The 20,830-nt window shown below is 44.7% G+C and overlaps 1 protein-coding gene across 1 annotated transcript in view; it reads right to left on the bottom strand.

Annotated features, from left to right (window-relative positions):
- Window positions 1-3,303: 3,303 nt before the first annotated feature.
- The window catches only part of COPB1 (coat protein complex I subunit beta 1), a 250,477-nt gene continuing 232,950 nt past the window's right edge, over window positions 3,304-20,830 (bottom strand). The window contains exons 21-22 of the mRNA XM_085648117.1: window positions 9,967-10,122; window positions 3,304-3,613 (exon numbers count right to left, since the gene is read on the bottom strand). Of these exons, the coding sequence (XP_085504243.1) occupies window positions 3,554-3,613; window positions 9,967-10,122 (216 nt within the window). The 3' untranslated portion in view covers window positions 3,304-3,553. The remainder of the gene's footprint in view (window positions 3,614-9,966; window positions 10,123-20,830) is intronic.

The following is a 20,830-nucleotide window of genomic DNA, read 5'->3' as shown; positions in this document are numbered from 1 at the left end:
TCTCCATTGAAGAGTCACTTGACTCTTAGAAGGCAAACTTGCCCTAGCTTTTAATTTTATGTTCTTCGACTGTTGAGCCATGGAATTTGATTCAAATTCTGACTTTCAACACAGAGGCCTCAACATCACATGAAAGTGACCACAGCAATTCATTTGTCATCCAATCTTCTAGCATTTGTCACAACTGTCAAATCCTGAATGTTTATCCTAATTTTGGAAGCACAAACAGCAAAGCAAAAAAACATAATAAACATGCGCGAACGATAGCAGCAAGTTCTGAAGCAGACATTTCAAGCGTTGAAAAGGGAACAAAAGTATCCATTATTAAACAGTTTTTTGGGTGTTGCCAAGTCGAGGAAGATACACAGAAAACAAAACATCCATTGCTACAGCAAGCCAAAAAATACAGCTACAGTAAACTACTGCAGCAGTTTTTCAGCCAATGACTCCTCAAAAAACTTCTCAATCGGCTGATTTGAAAGTGCTACGTGTCTTAAAATCTACTTACCAGGAAGGATCCATTTCCTGGGCAGAGCTAAGGAAATTAAGACCTCTTCAAACAAAGTGCGGTACTCTTAAAAATCATTAACCGTAAAAGTTTTAATGTTTTTTTCAGTCAATGTTGATAGCACAGCAGTTATCAGACCTTTTGCTTACATACATATGGGGGGGGGGGGCGAGACATCAGCCACTGCTGCCTTTTTTTTTTTACCAGCATTTGTGGACCATAGACTTGAGTCTTTGTCAATAATTTCTTGGTTCAGCCCAGATAATTATCACTCTTTTACTAGATGCTGCTAGGCTGAATCTTTCCACCTCACATGTAGTGCTGGCAATGAACAGTATGAGGGTTCCTGTACAACTATAGGCTTTTCTGTCTGCTCCCACAGGCTCCCTTCGGATGTAACTTACATATCGTTCCTCTTTCCCCTACCCCTTTTCCCTAGGAGTTCATTCTTACCACTCTACCCCAGACTCAACCTGCTTTCAATCCTTCCTACGGCCCCTCTGACTTATCCCTGTGTTCTTGGAGACCCCACGCCCACACTCCCAATTTGCTGCCCTCAATTTTTCCTCCATTCCCCTTTGATCTGTATACTGCTCGGTCACAAGCTTGCTGTCCCCTCCCAGCAACTTCTCATTACTGCAGGAATTCATTTGTTTCATCTCCTAGAAACTTAAGGAGGGCTCAACTTGCTTTCAACTCTTTCATCTTTTTGTTTGTCAAAAGAAGATCGGGTGGCAAGGGAGCCTTTATTACAGTCCTTCATGTCTAGATTAAAGGAAACAGTCCTTCATGTCTAGATTAAAGAAACTAAAGAAGGACTATAAGAAGGGACCTTTGTCATCCCTTTAATTTGACAAACACAAAACAGGATTGTATCGAAGGCAAGGGAGCCTTCAACAGAATACTTTTTATTTCTGTGCTCATCTTTAATGTGCATACGCTGCATGCATTAGCACATTAAAACCAGACCTACTGGTTTTGCCAATATTTGTTTACCGTTGGTAATCCTGTACATTTCCCTTCATTCTACTTATTTCTATGTCGTTATTTTTATTTAGTGGTTTGCACATTCTACAATTCCATTGTTGATCTGAAATGAATTTGAACTGTATTAATTTTAGACACTGATCCTCTTCCCAAGGAAAACCCTTGTGTTCAGTAAGGCAGATGCATTTGGTTACAGAGCGAGACCTTATCAGTTTAATCTAATTCTGACTTCGGTTCTGGATGTGATGCAGTGTTTTAGAATCAGCCTGAGTCTAAAGTTAGAGTAACTGAAAAACTGATAACATCACACAATTGTTTATTCAGGCACCTGTGTGCTCTATGACCGAGTCAAACCTCTGCTATACAATGATGAAAGAGCTGAGAAACATCATTAAGAAAGCAGTGGAAAGCCAGGAATTTAATGTCAATTGCAGAAACTGTAATTTAACATTTTACACATCTGAGAAAAACACACACATGAACATACAGTAATTTTAAGACGCAAATCTCCAGGAAATGCTGCAATGTTAAGCAACATTTAAGAACACATCTCGTAAGAAAGGCAGTGCAACTACCAAAACATGGCTATGAAAGGACCCTTTTTCTTAGTAATTTACATTTAAAACCCCCCTTCAACCAAAAACCCTTTTCTTAGAAAAACTAATTTGCAGTTCACTGCAATAGATAGCGGAGGATCTGACCGTGGTGATGCTTTGAGTTGTTGGACTCGGGGGAAAAAGGACTCAGGGGAAAAAGGACTCGGGGGGGAAAAAGGAATCACGGCTTTTCAAATTAAAGACTGATTGTAGATTTCTAGTTTATCATTTTTATTTTTTTAACAGAACAAGCTCCCTGTTAGGAAGATTAAGCACTACAAACAGTAGAGCCATACAGGTGCTGCTGATTAAATAGGCAGTCACCTAAGTAAAAGTAAACCAAGCTAGGCCTGTTGACTTGCAATACAGTTGTAGGCGCGTACAGACAGAACCACGCACTGCTAACAATTGCAATCAAGCTCATCCCCAGACCGTAAATCTACTAATCATATATTTTTCCATACTTAGTGGGCTTGGGTCACATATCATAGGAGCACACAGAGTGCTCAAATCAAACTCCCAGGTAACCCTAGTATTTTAAAGAAAAAATGGATCATATATGACACTTTTATTCAAAACACACAGTCCGGACATTCCACATCAAAGATCTTCCAAATAAATTTTTTATTACAACCGCAAATACATCTTGACCCTTACCTCTACCTCTCCTCCCACTCTCTACCAAAGAGCTCATCCTCATTTCCCTTTGGCTGAGTATTTACTCTATTTCCAGTATTTTGCTAAATGTTTTAGAGCGGCTATGCTGACTGATAGCGCAAGTCCAAGCGGTTCATCCTTTATGTTCCCACGAATAACACCGATTTCAGCTAATACGTTTATTAAGTCTCATGTTAATGTGGTATACAAACATCATTTGCACGCCCAATGCGTGTTTACTCATTACGATTATACCAGTTGTCATAATGTTTTTCGTCTTCGAACATGTACTTTAGTGTTCAACATTGATGCGGTTTCTGTTTTATATTCGGTGACAAATTTTCAAAGCAAAATTTCTGAAGTTAAAAAAATATATAGAAATACGTATGTTTGTGACCACGGTCCTTGAAAAAAGCAGAATGCTTTAAAACTCGTTAAAGTGTTGATTTTTAAAAAAAGATTAAGATTCTACATAGTTTGTGCTATATTGCAGTTGTGGTTAAAGTATATCCAATTGTGAGTGTATTTAAAATATGAGCATGAAGAATCACCAAATGGTATAAATCTCTTTATTGGATTGTGAAATAGTCGATACAAATTAAAATGTATACAGAGGGCAGAAAAATGGAGCAGCAAAAGTTGTCTGTAACTTGATCTGGTTCGGGGGAACGGGGGGAGAGCTATAAATTATTTGCTGGGACGCGCTCCTTTCTTCTACAATTCGACAGGATACTGAAGAATGACGAATGTCCATTAAGCCACAAGCATCAGGTGTATTTAAAAAGAGTTGATAGATGGAAGGGCTTCATACGCATGATTTCTTCTGGGACAGATTGATTTTATCTCCAAGACTGAGAGCCATTCCCTGCGAGAAAAAAACAAGAGAAGCAGCACATTAGAGACCTCCATAATGCCAATCAACGCCACAAAACATTTTGACTGCTGAAATGCACTGTTTGAAAGTAAGAGGGCAAACAATGCGCAAGCAAACACATTTAATTTAGGTCGCAGAAAAAAAAGAAACTGATGCCAATATGTTTAACAAATAAACCACCTTGCAAATAAAAACAAGTATTTTTTATTAAGGCTTTTACATTTGCTGCTCACATTATAGAACAGCAGTAAAGAGCGTTTTTAAAGATGGTTGAACTGAGCAGCAGGCTGAGAGCGATCTGTGCAATGGGAAAGCAGCTGAAAGGAGCAGAGAATAAGGAAAGAGGGATATAGGTTGGATTCCAAGGGTTCTCTAGGAAGAGCTGTTTCTTGTAGGAAGAGCTAGAGCTGGCCTTGCTGCTGTGCAATGGGAGGGGCGGCATTCTGCTCCTGTCTGCACTGCCTGAAAAAAGAACATTTCAGCATTGACGCATTTCAAAATGTTGGAATATTGATCTCATTGAAAACCTCTCCTGGTTTGTTCAAGTACCAGAGAGAGTGCAGCAGGCGTCGGTATATTAAGGTGGCTGTAATGTTAGCCCACTATGAATGGGGACTAAGGAACAACTCCACCAGAAAGGTACGGGAGTCTGAGTGCGCCGCCCTGGAACGACACCTTTGGGGGAGCTCATTAGTTATGCACCACCTGTGATGACCACACCCTTCTCTTCTACAGAAGCGGGGTTACTTACTGTCAACAGATGGTATGCACAGTAAAGATAATGGAAAAGATGTTTGAAAAGCTTTGAAATTATTTATTAATTTTTATCCTTAATTTTTCTCACCAGCAATGTTCTACTAGAACTAACGTTTTGCGTCACTTTTCCTTTTTGTCGGAGCATCTTCCTTTTATTGCTGGGGTTGTTTTGTCAAACTTAGACTTAGATTCTGGCTGATTATTTTTCCCTCTATGGCCATCTTTTATTTTGCACTAATGTCCTACATTAGGCATTCTGGTTACGCTGATGATCTGTCTTATGTTGCCAAAGTACATAATTTAAAATAAAATAGAATTATAAAATAGGTGTCACTCATGCCTGTTGTAAGCTTCTAACCAGAGATACTTTTATCATCCCAGTGGCCTGAACCAGCATCGTAACTTATTTTAATATGTTCAGAGCTCTGTGTTGATCCAGAAATTCCACAATTAACTAAAGCACTAGTACACAAACACATACTTATGGCATATATGCGTAGCCTGCCTGTGATACGAAGTGTATCTAATGATCTTCCTAGCTCGGGTTCTCCTTTCCTCAATCTTTGTATAGGGCAGGCTTATCTTTGGACAGTAGGGACAGAATAGTACATACCAAACATTTTTTAGCCCGAGATTCCCCAAAAGAAGGGTGGATCCGCATGGATTTGCCATGGTAAAGGAAGTTCTTTAACAGCCTCCCTTTCAAAATAAAAAAGTCTGACAGGCAAAGCCTCTCGGAGAGGACCCTACTCTTCTTCCAAACGTCCTTACTAGAAGTACTGTCCCTCAGCACACTTTCCTCTGGGATTCAGACTGTTGCTTGTCATTTCTCTGGGGGTTCCGACTTCAACAGCTTACACAATTCACACTTATACAACTTATGATCAGGATGCAGAAAATACATCTATTTCTCAAGCGTGTCTATGATGACTACTTTCGGTGGGTACCTTAAAAAAGAAAAAAAAGCCTAAGGTGTGTCGACCTCATGTTTATTTAAGGAAAACATATACAAATAACCATTGTTATTTATTTATTTATTTATTTGAGGTATTTGTAGAGCGCAGCATTCATCCCAAGGGATATCAAGGCGCTTAATGAGAAAGGGCTGCTGAGGTTTGGACCGGGGGTTTATTATTTGGGGAAGAGATGAGTTTTGAGTTTTTGCCTGAATACAAGGAGGTTCGTGGTGTGTCTCAGATCCGCCGGTAGTTCATTCCAGCGTTTGGCCGCCAAATGCGAGAAGGCTCGTCCTCCTGTTCTTGTTTTGTAGATACGCCTGGGTTTTGCTAGGGCTGAATTAGTGGATCTTAAGTTTCGGTTTGGAATGTAAAATTCAATTTTCCCTTGCAGGATAGTAGGGCCTGTTTTATGGAGGGTTTTGTGCGCATGACAGAGTAGTTTGAATGTGGCGCGCTGGCGCATCGGCAGCCAGTGGAGTTGTTTTAAGCATGCCGATGCTGAGTCCCTTTTGCCTTTGTTACATACCAGCTTGGCAGCCTGGTTTTGCAGGACCTGGAGGCGAGAGAACAACTGCTCGTTCATTCCTTCGAATAGAGCATTGCCGTAATCCAGGCGGCTAACTAGGAGGGCCTGTGTGATTGTGCGACGACAGTCCAGTGGGATCCATTTGAAGATCTTGGCGAGGAGTTTCAGGATTGCAAATCCCTTACCCCAAAGTGTGCGTACGTGGTCCTTCATGGATAGTGCGTCATCCATCATGACACCCAGATTCCTGGCGTGTTGTTTCGGGGCGGGGGCTGTCCCTAGAGCCGGTGGCCACCAAGAATCATTCCATGATAGTTTAGCTCCTCCGAACAGTAGAATTTCGGATTTTCCGGCATTGAGCTTAAGACAGTGATTACGCATCCAGTCGGCCATTTCGGAGAGGCAACTGTGGAGTTTATTTTTAGTTGTTTCTAATTTCTCCGATCTTTCATCCAAGGTCACCATCAGCTGCGTGTCGTCGGCATATGAGCAAATGCCGATGCCCCACTTTCTCCCGATGTCGGCCAGAGATGATACATAGGCATTGAAGAGAGTGGGGCTTAGGGAAGCCCCTTGTGGGACTCCGCAACTGATGGGGCGGGGTTCAGAATGGAATTGGCCCATGTGCACTGCCTGGGTGCGGTTGCACAGGAAGGATTCGATCCATTGCAACGCTGTGCCTTGTATACCTTTGCACCGGAGGATGTTCAGTAGGCATTTGTGTGAAACAGTGTCGAACGCTGCCGACAGGTCTAACAGTATCAGAGCCACCGAACCCCCTTGGTCAGTGATGCATCTGACGCTGTCCGACACTGCCAGCAGCGTGGCCTCGGTGCTATTGTTGGATCTGAAGCCGGTTTGGGTGGGGTCCAGAAGCAAGTTGTCCTCAAGATATTTGGATAACTGTGAGTTAACCATCTTCTCCAATGCTTTGGAGAGGTAGGGGAGTTGTGAAATTGGCCTATAGTTCTCTGGGTTGAGAATATCGGCTCCAGCTTTTTTCAGGAGGGGGGTTACAGATGCGTGTTTCCAGCAGTCTGGAAAAGACGCAGAAGTGAGGGATTGATTAAAAAGTTTGGTGATGATTGGGCATAAGGTTGGTGCAATTTCCGAGAATACAAAGTGTGGACAGGGGTCTGTGGGGGAGCCAGATTTTATTGCTCTAAGGACTGTTAATACTTCCTTTTCAGAGAGCGGTTGGAAGTTGGATAAGCGAGGGGAGTTACCCAGGTCTGTGCGATCATTATCATTGTCGGATGTAGGTGGTCTTGCGTCAGAATTATCATGAGGAGGGACGGTTTGGGGGAGAGTAAAAGTTGAGTAAATTTTATTGATTTTTTCAGAAAAGAAGCAGCTTATCCGTTCGCATGCTTCTGTCGAGGGGGTAAGGTTTTGCGAGGTGCAGGATGGATTGCTGAGCTCCTTCACAATTTTAAACAACTCTTTTGCCGAGTTGTGGTTTTCGTTGATTCGTTGCACGAAAAATGCCTTTTTTGCCACTCGGATGGCAAGGATGTATTGTTTCCTTTTGGCAGTGTAATTGACTCTGGTTGTGGGGTTTTTCGCTTGTCTCCATTGGTGTTCCATCTTTTGGCATTCCCTTTTAAGGCTCTTGAGGGAGGGGGTGTACCATTTTTCGTTGATAGTTGTTTTTTTTCTGACGTCTCGCAGGGGTGCAATTTTGTCTAATGTTTGGCGGATGCTGGTTTCTAGCCGGATGGCGTTATTCCCAGTAGGTTCGTTATCTGGAAGGGAGACATCTGTCACGTGAAAATGATTTTGGAAATTGGAGTCTTTGATTAGTTTCCAGACTCTGTTGGAGGTGAGGGGGGAGTATTTGATTTTTACGGGTTTGCCAGGAAGTTCAAGTAGAAATGAAAGCATGAAGTGATCAGACCATGACAGGGGGAGAATTTCCTTGAGAGTGGTCCGCTCGATGTTTGTAAAGAGGAGATCCAAGGTGTGCCCTGCTGTATGAGTAGGGTTGTCGATCAGTTGTTTCAGTTGGAGGATTTCCATGTCGTATTTAAGCTGGGCGACTCCAGGGGCATTGGAATTTTCGTAGTGGACGTTAAAATCTCCGATGATCATGTAGTGTTTGTGTTTTAGGCACAAAGGGAGTACTTGGTTCACTAGTTTCGCACTGAGGTTAGTTTGTTGTCCAGGTGGATTATAGATGACTGCACCCGCTAGCATGACATGATTCTCGGCGAGGATTCTAAATGGTAATAGCTCATGCTCAGGCTCCGCATTAGTTGTATCCGTTAGGCAAGTTAGGTGGTCCCTAAAGATTACGGCTACTCCACCTCCTTTTTTGTTATTTTGTCTGTTTTGTGTTATTATTTTATAATTGGGGGGGAGAGCGTTAGCTAGATCCGGGGCACTGGCATCTGATAGCCACGTTTCGGTGACGAAGACCAGATCTGGCGTTTTAGAGGTTAGGATATCCCATATGTCAAGTGCATGCTTGGGTAGTGATCTAGCATTAAAATATAAACATTGTAGTTCATGCTGAGGGTTGGTGGGGGTCATATGAGGATCCGTTGGAGATTGACCTAAGCTGGTCCAGTGACAGGAACGGCATGAGATGGGACCGTAGGATAGACCTGGGCCGGTTAGAATACAATTTGATGTTTCAATAGGTTTACGTAGGGCCAGTAGGTCGGTGCGGTTATAGCGAATGATGGTTACCTCGGGTGTGCTGGGGCTGGCAGGGGGTATGGCCCCTGGTCCCGGTCGGTCGCGGACGGGCGCAGACGGGCTTGCCTTAGGCGCGCCTTCGGCGCGCAAGAGTCGCGCCCGCTGCGCTCGTCCGCTGCGCTTCCTCCCAAGACACATACTTTATACCAGTGGGCGAGGAGGTTGGGGGGGGTGTGGCCAGCCGAGGGGGCGTGTCTCGCCTCGCCCTCGTGAATGGCGCCTGAGGGAAGAGTTCGTTGCAGCGCGAGGCGCTGTTCTGAGCTGCCAAGATTCAGGTGAGGGTGGATAGCAGTTTTAAAATCACGTTAAGTAAAAGCACACAATACGATTTTTAAAATGTCCCTGCTCCCGGCTTTCCGCCTCAGGAGCCAATTAGCAATGCAGCGCCTGAGCTGGCGCGCGCTATTTGTATTCGCGGCGGGGGGGCGTGGCCAGCCGAGGGGGCGTGTCTCGCCTCGCCCTCGTGAATGGCGCCTGAGGGAAGAGTTCGTTGCAGCGCGAGGCGCTGTTCTGAGCTGCCAAGATTCAGGTGAGGGTGGATAGCAGTTTTAAAATCACGTTAAGTAAAAGCACACAATACGATTTTTAAAATGTCCCTGCTCCCGGCTTTCCGCCTCAGGAGCCAATTAGCAATGCAGCGCCTGAGCTGGCGCGCGCTATTTGTATTCGCGGCGGGGGGGCGTGGCCAGCCGAGGGGGCGTGTCTCGCCTCGCCCTCGTGAATGGCGCCTGAGGGAAGAGTTCGTTGCAGCGCGAGGCGCTGTTCTGAGCTGCCAAGATTCAGGTGAGGGTGGATAGCAGTTTTAAAAACACGTTAAGTAAAGGCACACAATACGATTTTTAAAATGTCCCTGCTCCCGGCTTTCCGCCTCAGGAGCCAATTAGCAATCACATAAAAATGTAAAAAGATACCAGTTAAGGACAAATAAAACCTGATGTCCCAGAAAAACTAGTGGCTAAAATACAAACAAAATTCAACTTAACTAAAACACTCAATACACCCATCACGTGACCTGATATTTGGGTATATGTGGGTGAATAATTTAGATATTTATTGATTACAGACTTTGCCATTACTCATGTTGATACTCTTCTATGCTAAGGATAGATGAGCAATTTGTTAGGGCATGGAATACAAGATACAGGACGAATCAGAGTAAGAGGCAGGAAAATACTTTAGGTGAAATAATTCTTGCGTCAAAGTACCATTCTTTATTTTCCTCACAGTTTTCATTGACAAACTTGTATGTGGTTTCTCTTTTATTTTTCTACCACTCACTTAAGATACAAAATATTAATTCTCAACTACTGTCGCAGATCAATACAGTACTTCACGTAATATACAGATTTTTTGAAGACACTACTCGAAAAGTGTGTTATGCAGCCAAAATAGATGTACATTACCTGACTCTTTGCACGAATTCTTATGTGCCCCGTAACAGGTGCATCTGGTCCAAGATGAATGGGCTTTTCAATGCTAACATTTGCAAGCGCATCCTCTCCAAATATGGAACGAGCATAGAGATTGGCAGCCATGAAACCACAGTAACCAGAAAGTGCCTACAAAGAAATCAATAAATTAGTGAAAAACTTCCCATAAAACATTTCTGCAATGTAACCAACCATTAAGCTTTTACGTACAGCACACGTGCATGTCCACTACAGCTACACACATTGTTTGAGGTTCTTTTCCAAAAGAAAATTAAGAGCAGCTGGTTATTCTTCTTAAGTATTCAGACTATCTAGTCTGGTTTCCGTCTATGGGTTTTATCGAGGGGGTAAACCAGTCTTTATGAGGATAGACTTGCTCCACGTTACAAAGAAATATCAGTCCATGAAAATTTGTATGGTTCACCACTCTTAACAGCTTCACCTAGGCTACCTTTCCCAATTTCACCATGGTACCTTGGACTGCTTACTTTCTAGCCAATATGTGAAACTAAGGGTTCTTCCTTTATCACTCCATCTGCATGCCTTTGCATTACTCCTAATTCACTAATCATTGCTGGTTTACCATCCACTTGTCTATTTTTCTCTCACCTATTGGCTTATACACTTACGTCAACTTCTTTATTTTTCGACACTGGGTGTAGGTTGGGCAACTAAGGATTAGTTACTTACCTGTAATCCTAGTTCTCTTCCAGGGGTAGCCTCATCAAAGTCCTAAGCACTAGAATATTCCCGCCCATGTGCGGGACCCCGGAAACACAATCATGTATGTGAATACATACATATATGTGAATACATACATATATACATATATACATATATACATATATACATACACACACACACACACACACACACACACACACACACACACACACACACACACACGTAAATGCAGCCTTCCATACACTAAGAGCTGAGTAATGATGTAAGGACTCCCTTGCGGGAGGGTTGCTTAGGACTTTGATGAGGATACCCCTGGAAGAGAACTAGGATTACAGGTAAGTAACTAATCCTTCTCTTCCCGGGGATCCTCATCAATAGTCATAAGCACTAGAATAGAATAGCAAGCGCCATCCCTTCCACCTGCGGGCAAAAGGAAAGGGAACTATCAATCAAGCTCAGATAACCAAACTTGAACACACAGATATCTTATGATCTGAACAGATTTCTCAAGGAGGCTTGGCCTACTTGGATATCTGCCCTGGAATCGGAGACAGTAATGCCTCGTGAACGTGTGCACCGATTTCCTTGTTGCTGCCTTGCAAATCTCCGCCATAGGCACGTCATGCAAGAAAGCTACTGTAGCCGCTTTCCCCTAGTGGAATGCGCTTTAGGAGAGAACAATAGGGTTTTTTTTGCCAACTGGTAGGCCAATCTAATACAGGACACTATCCATCTCGAAATGGACCGTTTGGAAGCTGGTAAGCCCGTCCTCATGGCACCATAATTTAAAAACAATTGGTCTGGTTTTCTTTTGGCCTTAGTTCCCTCCAAATAGAACTTGAGTATCCTCTTAAGGTCTAAGGAGTGGAGATACCTTTCCGCAGGAGTAGCCGTATTGGGAAAGAAGGAAGGGAGAGAAATTGTTAGGTTAACATGAAAATCAGACACAAGCTTTGGCAAAAAGGAAGGATGAGTACGTAACACCACCCTGTTATGGTGAAACACAGTATATGGTTCTTTGGCAGATAGCGCATGGATCTTGCTTACTCTGCGTGCTGATGTTATTGCCACTAGAAAAGCGGCCTTCCATGTCAAGTGCTGCAGCATAGCCTTATGAATGGGCTCAAAAGGAGGACCCATCAATCTGGAAAAGACTAGATTCAACTCCCAAGGAGGAGAAGGTCGAACAGGGGGATACACCTTCTTCAAACCCTGTAGGAAATCCTTGACCACCTGCAGTTGAAAAAAGGAAGGTTGGTTGGGAGACCTTCTGTAGGCCGTGATGGCAGCCAAGTGCACCCTAATCGAGGAGTATTTCAAACCTGCCTTGGCTAAGTAAAGGAGGTAAGGAAGCATTACCTCTTCCTGCTCCGTTGTAGGATTTAAATGATTACGTTCACACCACAAGTAGAATCTCTTCCACTTAAAGGCGTATGACGCCCTCATGGACGGTCTCTTTGCCTCTTCCCGTCCATCTTGGTCAGAAGGTCCGATCTGTAAGGCAGCCTCTTGTGGGGGAGTACCGACATCTGCAATAGGTCTGGATACCACCACTGGCGAGGCCAGTCTGGAGCTATCAAGATCATCGTCATGTCGGATCGGATGAGTTTGGACACCACCTTCGGGATGAGAGGCAGGGGAGGAAAGGTGTAAGCAAATGTTCCGGACCAGTCCATCAAAAGTGCATTCCCCCTCGTCCCTGGACGGTAGTACCTGGACGCGAAGGCGTGGCATTTTTTGTTTTGGTCGTCTGCAAACAGATCTATTGAAGGTCGACCCCACTGTTGAAAAATGTCCGCCACCACCTCGTCGTTTGGCACCCAGTCTGGCTGATCTTCGAAGTGCCGACTGAGTGCATCTGCTCGCACGTTTTTCTCCCCTGGAAGGTGCACTGCTGTGATGGAGAGATCTCAGGCTAGAAGCCAGTGCCAAATTGCTTGAGCTTCCAAAGAGTGTGTGCGAGAGCGTGTACCACCCTGTTTGTTGAGGTAATACATGGTGGTCGCGTTGTCTGTTTGAACCAGAACCGAGTTGGATTTGATCAAAGGCTGAAAAGCTTTTAGAGCAAGGTAGACTGCTCGCAGCTATAACATGTTTATATGGTAGGACTGCTCCTTGTTGGACCATCGTCCCTGCATCTGTAGGCAATCCATGTGAGCGCCCCATCCTTGCAGGGATGCATCCGTGATCAGGAACTGTGTCGGAACTGGTTGATGGAAGGGAACTTCCACCAAGAGGTTCTTCGGTCGAGTCCACCAAAGAATGGAAGACTTTGCCTCTTGAGAGAGCACAATCTGGTCTTTCCAGTGACCTGATGCTTGGTCCCACTTGTCCCCCAGATCCTGCTGCAAAGGTCTCATCCTCAGCCTGGCGTTGGGAATGAGAAAGATGCAAAAAGCCATCGACCCTAGTAGAGATGCTACTTGCCGGACCGTTGGTCGAGCTGCATGGAGGAGAACATCGCATTTCTGCTTCATCGAAAAAAAGTCTCTCCTCCGAAGGAAACGCTCTTCCTATGTTTGAATTTAGAGTGGAGCCCAAATAACGGATCGTCGGAGTAGGCTGGTGAACTGACTTTTCCATGTTCACATGGAGGCCCAATCGTTGGAGCAGACTCAAACAAACTTGAAAATCCTTCTTTACCGCTCGGGGGGATGGCCCTTTCAACAGCCAATCGTCTAAATATGGGTAAACAAACAGACCCTTTCGATGTAGGGCTGCCGCCACCACTGCCATGCACTTGGTAAAGACTCGTGGGGCAGATTTCAGTCCGAAGAGCAAGACTGAACTGGTAATGTATGTTGCCGATCACGAATCATAGGTACTTGCGATGACGTGGAACGATTGGTATGTGGAAGTACGCATCTTGGAGATCCATCGAACACATCCAATCTCCTTTTTAGGTCTCGCCTTGCTATCGCGTAAGCGATCGCAAAGCGAGACTATTGTAAGGGGGTTTGAAAAGTGCTCCCAAAAAGCGGATTGCATGGCTAGCACGCGCACAATCACGCGCATTGTGCCGCCATGCAATCCGCTTTTTGGGAGCACTTCAAAGGGTCCGCTCCCCCACCTGGAATGCGCTCCCCCGCCCCCAATCGCGCGCCACGCTCCGCCGGGCTTGTCTGCATTCAAATGTACTCGCATTAAAACACGCCTGCTGGATTGACTGTTGCCATGATTCATTTAGCTCCTTCGCGACAGGCCAACATACCGCAGTAGTGCTCAGAAGCTTCAAGAACAAGTCGTCAGTGTGGCATCCTCAAATAATGGCATGCTCCTTTCAAGTATATAAAGGTTTAGCGAATATGTAGAGAGATATATTTCTTTGCACAAATACTAGCGAGTACGCATTTTCTACTTCACAGCACTGTGAAAAATGAACCTCTCTTTTACCGACCTAAAGAATGAATGTCTGGTTTGCACAGCTCGGATTTGAACCTGTGCACATTGGTTATGGTGCTTTTTACAGACTGACGCCGTCCGGTCTGCCTCAGCCTGCCAGCAATTCTCAATCAAAGTACGGCCCCTCCGGGTGGCTCACACAGAACTCCGCCCTCTTCTTCCTAATGCTGCTATGTCCAATCTCACGCTCACCGTCTCCCCTGAAAGCGCCTCCTCCCTGTACCACCCACCTCATCTCAACAGACCGCAGCCGGTATTCTGTATCTGCTTGCTTCAGTGTTTCGTTCTCCGATCTTCACCTGTCTTGCCTATTCCCTCTCCTCCCTACTGTTTCTAGCAGTTTTCAACTCACTCTGTCAGTGCGTCTTACTTTCTCCATGTGGCCACAATTTTTTCTTTCCGCAGCGACTCTTCGCTTCTTGCCTCATCGTGTCTCACCCTCCCATTTCTTTTAATCCGCTGTCATATACATTTGCTCTGCCCTGAGGTCCACCTCTGTCTCTCTCGTCACCTTTCACCGTTACCTGTGCCCCACCCCCTCGCCTGCACACTGTGCGCTTGCGCCTTACAATTGAGTGTGATAACAACTGTACCGCCGCACCAGAAACGAATTTGGGTAAGACTTTGCTTGGGTAAATAACTTCGCTGACTTAAAATTGTGATATTTATAAGACTTAAAAATTTTACAAAGAGGCACAAGGTGAGTTAATTGCAAAGGACCAGCTTGCTGCCTGATACTTGAGTTTACTGCGGGTCAGTCGGGGATATATAAAGATACAAGAAATCCAAAACAAAACCGATACAGCATAACATGGCTGCTGTGTGATGAAGTCGCCTGTTAAACTTTGAGCTTCAGTACTTACCATAACAACAGAATTTCAGTGAACCATTAAAGAAGGGGAAGAATATCTGGGTGATATATAGAATACATTTTTACTAGCTCTGGAGCAGTCTATCTTTCCAAGCCCATCAGAAGTCTGAGGAAGATGTTTATTTGGTCTGATCTGATAGCTGATCTTTCAAAATCCACTTTTGGGGAAGCGCTTCAGCCCACTGGAGCGTGCACTGGTGACGGGCGTGCGGTTACGCGCACAATGACGAGCAGAGGCGCCATATGGCTTTCCTCTCTCGTCTTGGTGCGCGCACATCGCACACCACTCGCCAGCCAGCCTGCTTTCACTTTTGCGCCTCAATGCTCCTCCCCCGCCCCCCACCCCCCAAGCGCGCGCGCGCCACGCTCCGCCGGGCTTGTTTTAAAGTTCGTTGTTATAATCCAGATAGCTGCTTCTCCACTTCCTGGAAAGGTTCTCGATTACCTTTCATTCGTTATATTGATTAAGCCATAGCGTGCATAAAATGAACGATTCCCAAACACCTCTTTATGAATTAACAAAACCCATTAAAAGCGGGTACCCCAGGGGCATTTTCAAGGCATTTGCGCTTGCATATATAGTTCGCATATCAGAACCAGGCGTATTGGCTTTGCCAATGTTTGTTTGTGGTAAGTGTGAGCACCACGCAACATGTAAACACCTGGGGTAGATTGCGCGCTTACTAATAGTGAGATGGTTAATTATCGTGGTTTAAGCAGGCACTTTTTTTGCTTCCTTAGTCCAGAGGAGGGGTGGGGGCTAACAAGGGGCGCGGTATGGGGAGATAAGACATCGGGGACGCTGGCGGGAACTAAAGGCTCGATCAGTACGTCAGCATCTGCATTCTTCTACCAGTCGGCGGCCGGGGTTGAGCGCAGCTGCTTCCTGGAGAGATAGGGCTCTGTTTATTTCTTTGGAGATATGGCGCACTTCCGCTGTTCAAGCTGTGAATGGGATACCTGCCCGCTCTGGTCCTCCCTCATTCCTCGTGCGTAACGTACAGAAACAACGATTAGACGATGTTGCTGTATAATATTTGCCAAATGAAAGACTATTTGTGCACAGACGTCAGACTTTCAGTATACCCGCATGGAACTCTTCTATATTTGCACCGTGCCTTTGTTTGATGTCTGCACGTTTCATGTGTCAACTGATATTTTCAGGGACACTATCGCACGCAGGTGATGAAGAGTAAGCACTGCCAAAGTCAATAGGTCTCGCCATTTTCGCTTATTGGCTTTGCAAGTGTGTTTTTTGCCGATGCTGTGCAGCATCGGTGGAAAATAAGACAAGCATTTGCAATGCAATAGTTCTCGCATTATAAAAGTGTGAGCAGCTGGCATTGCTAATAATAATGCAACACTAGCTATTGGCTTTGTAAATGATAAATAAATGCCATTATGTGTTTGTTTTATAAAATAGATTAAAAAAGGCATTGTCATGAACAATGCCAATAGCTTAAACTTTTGCAAATGCGAGACCTATTGCATTGCAAATGCTTGTTTTAGATGTGGACATATTTGATGAAGTGCCAACATGCGAAACTTCTCCTTCAAGATAACTTTGTTTAGTGATCGAAAGTCCAGGATAGGTCTGAATTTGTGCTCTTGATATTTCTTCGGCACAAGGAAGTGCCTGGAATATACTCCCTTCGCTCGTTGACCAGGAACCAGGGGGAGCAAAGGTCGAGACGCTGATCTCTGATGGAGTGTCTCAAAAATAACCGTTGTAGCGACTTGAGGAGTCGACATCTCAATGTTTAACTTCTGTGCTCCCCTTTGAAGAACATCATGGTAAGTATTGATGTCGTCGATCGGAGATACGATTAGAGGAGGAAGACCATGTGGGGGATCTTCTCCTCTTATGCCGAGAACCAGAAGGTCTGCGCTCCCGTGCCCTGCCCGCGCGGTCCCTACGTCTGGTCGATGGAGACTTATCCACTTCTTGCACCAATCTTTGCAGAGGCGACCTGTGGAGCGGACTGGTGTACTCTTCCTCTCGCCTTGCTGCTCCTGTAGGGTTTTACTCCAGTGATGGACCGGAAGAAGCCATATCGGAGACAAATGAACAGAAGGGGAAGCACCCCTGCGCTGAGAAGGAGACCTTCGTCGCGACCTATCCGAATGTCACCCTGGAGATGCAGAGGATGAATGCTCGGGTGAATTACGTCTTGAGGGGTGATAGGATGAGTGCCGTGAAGCTGATTTCGTCACCAACACTACAGAACCCTCTCTAGATCTCACTGATGCAGGTCTCAACGTCGAGCGTATGACCTGCTCAGACGGAGCCTCCCTCGACAGCGAATGAGATGTCCTTCTCGACGTTGAACTTCGGCCAGCTGCTAGGTCAGGCCTCGACGTCGATAGAATCAGCAACGTAGATTTTCTATTCTTCTACGCCGAACACCTTGCTTCCACTCCTCGACGCCGATTGTCGCCGAGATTACGACGGCGGTGGGCTGTTGTACCTCGACGCCGATCGTCGCCTGGTTGACGACAGCGGAGGGCTTTTGTGCCTCAACGCCGATCGTCGCCAGGTTGACGACGGCGGGGGGCTTTCGTGCCTCGACGCCGATCGTCGCCTGGTTGCGACGGCGGAGGACTTTTGTGCCCCGACGCCGATCGTCGTCAGGATGACGACGGCGGAGGGCTTTTCTACCTCGACGTTTATCGTCGCCGTGTCAAAAAAACACTGTGATCCAGCACTCCACAAAGTCATTTTATGATCATAAAATATGTCTGGCCATTCAGCAGGTGTTGTATCAAAATTATTTCTTTATTTAATTCTTCTCTTCTTTACATATATAAAGAGACACATACAGCGTAGCCGACGCGTTTCGTCCCGGAGGACTTCTTCAGGGCAAAGATTGAAATATAAAGGGCTTCGTCTTATCCCCCTCCAACACCGCGAATTGTAGCTAAGCCTTCCTCTATTCGGCCAGACTAGGTAAATTACCTTTTTTTTATATTATACTTGATTAATCACAGTTCATCAAAGTGGTTTTCACCCTATGTAGGTTATATTAATATCAGTGTATCAGAGCAGATTCACCCCATCCAGCGGTCCACATGGACCGCTGGATGGGGTGAATCTGCTCTGATACACTGATATTAATATAACAGACATATTTTATGATCATAAAATGACTTTGTGGAGTGCTGGATCACAGTGATTTGTTGACAAGTTGTAGGGTCTTTGATCCTAAGGGGGTTTAGGGGTATTTAACCTAATGATCCTTGGCACCCAAAGAATATTTATACCTTTGACCTGACTTATTGATTTGGTGCAATCAGTCTCTGCCTTTTACCCAGTTTCTTTTGTGTTTTGTGCCTATCGTCGCCGTGATGACGACGGCGGAGGGCTTCTGTTCCTCGACGCCGATTGTCGCCGGGTTGACAACGGCGGAGGACTTCTGCTCCTTGATGCCGATCGTCGCCGGGTTGACGACGGCGAATTAAGTAACGCACCTGAATGCCGATGTTCTTTCGACGGCGAGCCCGCCGTCGTTGGTCTTCTTATGGAAGTTTGTCCTGCCGGTGGAAGCTTTTTCAGCGCCGAGCCAGACGCTGAATAAGAGCAGAGTAGAATCTTGCTTCTGGAAGAGGATCTGGCCCTCTTAGAGCCCTTCCTCACCGGTGACCTGCCTCTGGAAGATGTTCCATCCTTTTCCGCCAGTCCATAGAGACGGATTCTTTCTCTGTCTTTCAATGTTCTTTTTGATAAAGACTGGCAATGAGGGCAAGTCTTGGGGACATGATCCTTAGAAAGACAAAGTATACAGACTGCATGAGAGTCTGTGCTGGCCTTTTTTCCACAAGAAGGGCAGGGGTCAAAAAGAAATGGCATTTCTGAGTGGAGAAAATGCCAAATTCTGTCAAAAAAAGACAGCACCTTACTTCTAAAGCTGTTACAAGTCGAAGTAAGAAGAGATTTTTCCAAAAACTGGAGATTATTCATGACAAAAAAGTCAGAAAAGGTAGAGCTGTGTAACCAGGGTTCTGTCAAAAGGCACCGGAAAGAACAACTGACCTGTCACCCCTGAGGCATGATGGGAAGCTAGGGGTCATGGCTGCCTTAAAGGCACGGTGCCAGTTTATTTCTATGTTGCTAAGGGTTAGCTTTTCAGCGATTCTATGCAATGATTCTACAATGCAGCCTGTGAGCTTTCAATGCTTTCAGTCCTATCTGAGGGATTGTGCTAAGTGCTAAGCATTAAAACAGTTTTCAAACATACTTTGCGGTTTGTTTTTCCCTGTTTTTAGGGTATTATTTATAATATACAAGGGAGTCCCTACAGCATTACTCAGATCGTAGTGTATGGAAGGCTCGAACAGCAGTTCTAGAGTCAGTTTCTGGAGAAATAAAAGTGTTTTTTTGTAAGAGCGTGCTGCTACCAGGCAGTCTGTTTTTTGGCAATGTATTTTGAGGTCGAGGTTGGTGTCCAGGATAAATCTAAGTGTTTGATACACACAGTGACCCAGTGTACAATGCTCCTTGCAACCCTTCTTCCCTCACTTCCAAAGTACTTCATGAGGAGGTAGAAATAAAAAGCTAATTAGGCAGGATGTGCAGTAAGATCAAACATAGCCAAGTGGCCCAAAATTCAGACGACTTAATACCATAAAACATTCCTGTGTTAGTTTGATGCTCTGTGAAAGGACACAATCTGACCACCCTGTGCCCTACAACATCATCATGGTTGACATCCTGGTCAAGAGAATGGAGCAGGATAAAATAATTCAACTGGTGAAATAAAAATCAATGTGTCTACCTTCCATAACCAACTCTTGCAACATAGATGGGGTTGGTTTGGATGTGGGTGATCAAGAAACTATCTACCTACACTTGCTCCTAACGCACATCAAACAACCATAAGCAATCTGGTAGATGGGGGGACGAAGAAGGCTAAAACATAAAATCTTGGGAGCAATGTATGCTGGTATGCTACATTGTGGAGAAGTGGAGTGTAGTAGGAAGAGAGTAACAAGGTTTAATTCTCAGCTGGACAAACAAATGGCCACTGGGAATGATCTAGGCAGTATCTTTAGATTGGATCTATTCTTCGTACACTTTTCTGCCATTTTTCACTACAGTGCCATGCCATTGCATTAAGTTGTGTGGTTTCAAGCAGTTAATGTGATTGCAGTCGTGGCAGGAAAGCCAGTCTCAATTTCTGGCCCACTGGCCAAATTGGCGAAGTGGCAACTTGCAGAATTCAGAGATAACAAGTGTGGCTTCTCTTACCAGCAGAAGGTACACGGACAGCAGCTTTTTAGCAAAACCTGGCAATCCTAGAGACCTTCAGGTGCTGTCACAGGGCGAAGAGTAAATAAAAACCTCTGATATACAAACCACTCCTCACAATATTTAAGTCAGCTGGCCACCACCTAACATCCGTGTTTTGTCTCTATTTTACCCTTGTGCTCTTAGGCCATTGTCTAGAGTTAACAGCCTGTTTTTCATTTTGTCTTTAGCTCCATCATCCAAAGCATTATGAAAGTTATTATGCTAGATATTTCCTCCACCTATTTGAGGCATCCTATATATACTTAAAGGCCTTGATATCATTTACAGTCTGCGATACCCACAGAGCAAATAACTTTAAAAAATATATATTATATGTTAACATTTTTAAAAATACACTATGAATTATTCTTTGATTCCACACCAAGAAATAACATGGTGCTCAAGAAGATTAACTAAAGATTACTGCACAGTACAGCAGACACAAAAGAAATAGTTATATACAGAACTATTTATGTATTATAACATTACTCTTCCTAATGTTTTAAGAAAAGACATTGACTGAGTCTACATTCAAAATATTGTGATTAGCACGTTTTCATACTGATATATTAAGCTGGAATACATAAGTATGG

This window comes from Triturus cristatus, chromosome 3_2 (assembly GCF_964204655.1).
Source record: "Triturus cristatus chromosome 3_2, aTriCri1.1, whole genome shotgun sequence".
Taxonomy (NCBI): Eukaryota; Metazoa; Chordata; class Amphibia; order Caudata; family Salamandridae; genus Triturus; species Triturus cristatus.
This window is presented reverse-complemented; position numbering and strand designations above follow the sequence as displayed.